Raw genomic sequence first — 5,992 nt, 5'->3', positions numbered from 1 at the left:
TCAGATATGATTTGTAAGTTCAGTCAGTACTAAATAAAATTGGGTAGAAATGATGCTTAGTGGAAGACCTTACCTATTTCTGTTTCCCAATCCATTCACATAGAGGGTATAGGGCACATAAATATAACTCTTGAATAAAGCTAGGTGTGATAAGGGCAATAAAAGAGGTTTGAGAAGTGTGTTCTAAGTACATGGGGAGAAGACGCTTTGGGGTGAGGGCAATGGCCTGGGCCTTGAAAAATAGGCTGGATTTAGATTATGTGGAGTTGGAGAGAGAAGCAAAACCAGTGGAATACAAGGGCTTAGAGGCAAGATCACAGGGTTTACTCAAAGCATGGTGAGGAGCCTAGTTAGGCTGAGTCAGGAGTATATAATGGGAAAGAAGTGTGAAGAGGGACTTTTGGACTAGATTATGGAACTCAGGGGTTTTTTTTGGAATTCTGTTTGTAGGGAGGGAACAATCAGAACTTGTTAAACACCTACTGTGTGTGCTGGGTGCTTGGAATATGTTAAATCTATAATCCTGTAACAATGCTGAGAAGTAGCTATTATTATTTGTATTTTACAGATAATGAAAATGAGCTCTAGAAAGGTTCAGGATCTTAACTAATAACCCTGACTGAAAAGATGGTACTCATTTTACTTCACTTTGTTGCCTCCTGTTTAACATGCCCAGTTGTCATCAGTGGGAACCATTGAAAGCTTTGATCAGAAAAATAGGCAAGACCAGTTAGAATTATGCTTCAGGAAGATTACTCTGGTAACAAAACAGTAATAGTTAACATGTATAGAGTACATGGACCTTACCCTATACAACTTAGGTACATAAATATCTTTTTTGGTAATATCTAGGATGAATGGAGGGGAGAAGCTTGGTGTAAGATGAAGAAAGATCTGGTTAAGTTAGCAGAAAAACATCAAAGCAGTGGTAAGCAAAGTAGAGTTAAGAGGGGAATGTAAGAAGAGGCCCTTAGAGACGAGTGATTAGGAAACAGCTGTTGTCCCAGGCTACACTTAAGTAATACTGAATTAAATATGGCCTCTAGAACGTCCTCAGTATTTAGAAAGAAGCTCACATAACTTACGGAACTAGCCCATTAAGATCTTTCTTGAACTGTGTAATCAGAAATAAAACACATTCAGTTCTTTATTGATTTATTTGCCCTGAGAATGAAATGCTGCAGATGGTTTAATGTTGCTTTCAGAAAGCTCTTTTGTTAACAGTGCGAGAGTTTTTGTTTTTGTTTTGAGCAGCAGGGATGGTTATTAACAATGGAAAGTAGAGCTTCGCTCTGTAAAATCCATTAAGTTTTTAGTCAAGCTTAAATGACATGCTAAGTGAAGTATTAATAATTAAGTAAACCTATATACGGAGAAAGCTTTCAATAAACAATTAGGATTTAGTCAGGTCCCATTTTAGGGAATGCTTAAGTACATTTAGCGATAGTGAAAACAGCTGTTTTCTATTTTGGAGATTCTGCATTATTAATGCTCTATTATCTTTAATGTTCCGATCTCTTTAGTTTTCTAAAGCATATTTTAAAAAACCTCACAAATCTTGTAATGTAGCTATAAAGTAGAATGTTTGGAATAGTGAAAAATAGAAAATAAGCTCAATGTTAATCAGCTGGAAGGGGGATAAATAAATTGTGACATGGAAATGGAAGGAGCGATGCTTTGAGTGAATGAACTAGAGTTACATATGTCAACATGGGGCATTTCTAGACCAAAATATTGATCCCCATCCAGAAAAAAGAGAAGTTGCAGAAGTATGAATACAGTATCTACACTAATAAAAGAGAAATATGCAAATTGACTGTACCTTCGTGACACCCACCAGCCAATCAGGCGTGGGTATGCAAATTAACCCAACAAAGATGGCGGGTTAATTTGCATACACAGGTGCTGAGCGGCCGGGGATGGGGTGGGATGCTTGTGTGGTTGCCATGGCGACGAGCAGGCGTTTGGCACCACCCCAGCCACTCTGGGTAGCGTGGGAAGGCAGAAAGGCGGCTCTGGGCAGGAACAAAGGCAGAAAGGCGCCTCTGGGCCGGAGTGAAGGCAGTGCCTGCAGCCAGGGGAAGGAAGGCTCATTCTTGCATGAATCTTCATGCATCGGGCCTCTAGTGATACCATAATACAAAGGTTTTTAAATTGTGGTAAAATATACATAACATAAAATTTATTTTTAGCATTGAGTGCACAGTTCAGTGGCATTAGGTACATTCACATTGTTACACAGCCATCACTACTATCCATTCATAATATAAAGGTTTAAAATCGTCAAGATAATGTTGTATATTGTTATGGATGCATGCTTACACAGTAAAGTCTAAAAGTACACCTAAGCCCTGATTGGGTAGCTCATTTGGTTGGAGCATCATCCTGATACACCAAGCTTGTGAGTTTAATCCCAGGTCAGGGCACATGTTAAGGCTCAAATAGTGGATGCATGAATAAGTAGAACGACAAATTGATATCTCTCTTTCTCAAAATAAATAGAAATTTAAAAAATAAAATAAAAGCACACCTAATAATCACCAAATTCAGAGTTGTGGCTATCTTAGAGAGAGTACATGGGAGTTCCAGTACATGGTAAGTAGATATATAAGTGCTCATATATTATTTATACTTTTTTGTACACTTGGAGTATTTCATTAAAATTGTTTTAATCAACTAGACATTTTAAAATGTTTTATAGTCGTGGACTTTTTAAACATTCTGGGCTCTTAAGTTCTGAGAAACATGGTGGCACCAAGACCCGAGAGGTGAGGTTGCTCCCTGTTGAGGACAGTTAACTTTAAAAAAGAAAAATCTCTTCCAAATTAAGCATTCTGACTTGAGCCTGCCATTTCAGGTATACCCTTGGCCACAGGTGGTAGAGGTTATATATAGGTCTCAAGCTTAAAGATCTGAGAGAATGACTCTACAAAGAAAAGAAATACAGGAGGACAGGTTTTGGAAGGTGACAATGAGTTTCATTTGAGATGATAGACATATAAAAGTTGTTTTCTATTTTTTTCAGCTCCTTTTTGAATCCACTCTACATTCTCTTTGTGGTAAAATATACATAACATAAAATTTATTTTTACCATTGAGTGCACAGTTCAGTGGCATTAGGTACATTCACATTGTTACACAGCCATCACTACTATCCATTCATAATATAAAGGTTTAAAATCGTCAAGATAATGTTGTATATTGTTTATGGATGCATGCTTACATAGTAAAGTCTAAAAGTACACCTAAGCCCTGACTGGGTGGGTAGCTCATTTGGTTGGAGCATCATCCTGATACACCAAGCTTGTGAGTTTAATCCCAGGTCAGGGCACATGTTAAGGCTCAAATAGTGGATGCATGAATAAGTAGAACGACAAATTGATATCTCTCTTTCTCAAAATAAATAGAAATTTAAAAAATAAAATAAAAGCACACCTAATAATCACCAAATTCAGAGTTGTGGCTATCTTAGAGAGAGTACATGGGAGTTCCAGTTACATGTACATGGTAAGTAGATATTTAAGTGCTCATATATTATTTATACTTTTTTGTACACTTGGAGTATTTCATTAAAATTGTTTTAATCAACTAGACATTTTTAAATGTTTTATAGTCATGGACTTTTTAAACATTCTGGGCTCTTAAGTTCTGAGAAACATGGTGGCACCAAGACCCAAGAGGCGAGGTTGCTCCCTGTTGAGGACAGTTAACTTTACAAAAAGAAAAATCTCTTCCAAATTCAGCATTCTGACTTGAGCCTGCTGTTTCAGGTATACCCTTGGTCACAGGTGGTAGAGATTATATATAGGTCTCAAGCTTAAAGGTCTGAGAGAATGACTCTACAAAGAAAAGAAATACAGGAGAAGAACAGGTTGTGGAAGGTGACGATGAGTTTCATTTGAGATGATAGACATATAAAAGTTGTTTTCTATTTTTTTCAGCTCCTTTTTGAATCCACTCTACATTCTCTTTCTTAATCATGTTACCCTGACCAGGAATCAAACTGTCAACCTTTTGGTGAACAGGATGATGCCCAACCAACTGAGCCATACCAATCAGGGCAGTTTCATTCTTTTTGATGGTCAAGTCATATCCCATTGTATTTATGTATCACATCTTCCTTATCCAGTTATCTATTAATGGGCACTTGAGTTACTTTCATACCTTGGCTATTGTAAATAATGCCACAATGAACATATGGTGCTTATATCTTTTTAGATTAGTGTTTTGGGTTTCTTTGGATATGTTAGTATATACCCAGAAGTGAAATTGCTGGGTCATAAAGCAGTACCATTTTTTATTTTTTGAGGAACCTCCCATACTGTTTTCCATAGTGGCTGCACCAATCTGCATTCCCACCAACAGGGCACAAGGGTTCCCTTTTATCCACATCCTTGCCAAAACTTGTTTGTTGATTTATTGATAATAGCCATTCTGAAAGTTGTGTAGGTGATATCTCATTGTGGTTTTAATTTGCATTTCTCTGATGATTTAGTGATGTTGAGCATTAATATGTCTCTTGGATATCTGTATGCCTTCCTTGGAAAAGTATTCCAATCCTCTGCCCATTTTTTAATTGGGTTGTTAGGTTTTTTTGGTGTTGAGTTGTATGCGTTCTTTATAAAATTTGGATATTAACCCCTTATGAGATGTTTCATTGGTAAATACCTTCTCCCATGCAGTAGGTTGTCTTTTCATTTAGCTATTTCCTTTGCTATGCAAAAACTTTTTAGTTTGATATAGTCCCGTTTGTTTATTTTTTCTTTTGTTTCCCTTGCCCGAGGACATATATCTCAATACTTTTATTATCTGTCTTTTTTATTATAGCATCCTAGTGGGTATAAAGTGGTATCTCATTGTGGGTTTAATATGCATTTCTGTGATGGCTAGTGATGTTGAACATCTTTTCATGTGCTTATTGGCCTTTTATATGTTTTGGAGAAATGTCAATTAAGAGCTGTTGACCATTTTTAAATAGGTTATTATTGTTGAGTGGTAGGAGTTCTTTATATATTTTGGGTATTAGACCTTTATCAGATATATGATTTGCAAATATTTTCTCCCATTTAATGGGTTGTCTTAAGTTTCTTGATGGTGTCCTTTGTAGCACACAAGTTTTACAATTTGATGACATCCAGTTTACCTATTTTCTTTGGCTGCTTGTGCTTGGTGTCGTATCTAAAAAGCTATTGTCTAATCCAAGTTCATGATGGTTTATATCTGTTTCCTTCTAAGAGTTCTGTAATTTTAGCTCTTAGATTGAGGTTTTTTAATCCATTTTGAGTTCATTTTTAAATTTAATATGGTGTGAATGAATTAGTGGCCTAACTTCATCCTTTTGCGTGTTGATATCTGGTTGTCCCCATACCATTTATTGAAGAAGACTGGATACCCTTTTTTAAAGTTTATTTTTCAGTAACAGTCACATTTAACATTATTTTTTACTAGTTTCAGGTGCATAGCATAGTGGTTAGACAATCATTTACTTGACAAAGTGTCCCCTCCCCCCCGACATTTCCAGTACCCACCGGGCACCATACATAGTTATTACAATACTAGTGTCCTGGTGCACAGATTCATGAACATTGAAAGGAAATTAATTAGAAGAAATATTTTAATATCACTATTCACCCTTTCTCTATAATAGAAGTGTCAACCAAATTCACGATCGACAATGACAGATCGAAACACACGTGTGTGATTGGCGCAAGAGCTTTATATGTATCAAACATGCGCAAATCAACTTAGCCTTTTATACATATAGAATAAACTTGCTTAATTAGATCTGCTTTGTGATTTAGCTGAACTTTTTCCAGCCCAGTGAAGCACCCCAACTTCTCTTTCAGGTAATTGTCAGCAACACAGCAGTAAATATCAACATGAAGCAGATTATTATTATAGATCATGCAGGGAGAACAAAGGGTAAAATATTTAACTGTAGCAGTGTTTGACTATATTCTGCACAGTGAGAAAACCTGAAGTCATTTTCAAG

At 36.4% G+C, this 5,992-nt stretch overlaps 1 protein-coding gene across 6 annotated transcripts in view; it reads left to right on the top strand.

Annotated features, from left to right (window-relative positions):
* The first annotated feature begins 864 nt into the window (after nt 1–864).
* RIC3 (RIC3 acetylcholine receptor chaperone) overlaps nt 865–5,992 on the top strand; it is an 18,881-nt gene continuing 13,753 nt past the window's right edge. For 4 of the 6 annotated variants that reach the window (XR_001363599.1, XM_005873941.2, XM_014545828.1 and 1 more), the window contains exon 1: nt 865–928. Coding sequence is in view for 3 of the 6 variants with exons in the window: in XM_005873941.2 (XP_005874003.2) it covers nt 883–928 (46 nt within the window). In the remaining 3 variants the exon portion in view is untranslated. Of the gene's footprint in view, nt 929–5,197; nt 5,213–5,822; nt 5,847–5,992 lie in introns of those variants that run through there. The other 2 variants (XM_014545830.1, XM_014545829.1) reach the window with 2 other exon arrangements.

Source organism: Myotis brandtii, unplaced genomic scaffold (assembly GCF_000412655.1).
Source record: "Myotis brandtii unplaced genomic scaffold, ASM41265v1 scaffold422, whole genome shotgun sequence".
NCBI classification, from domain to species: Eukaryota; Metazoa; Chordata; class Mammalia; order Chiroptera; family Vespertilionidae; genus Myotis; species Myotis brandtii.
This window is presented reverse-complemented; position numbering and strand designations above follow the sequence as displayed.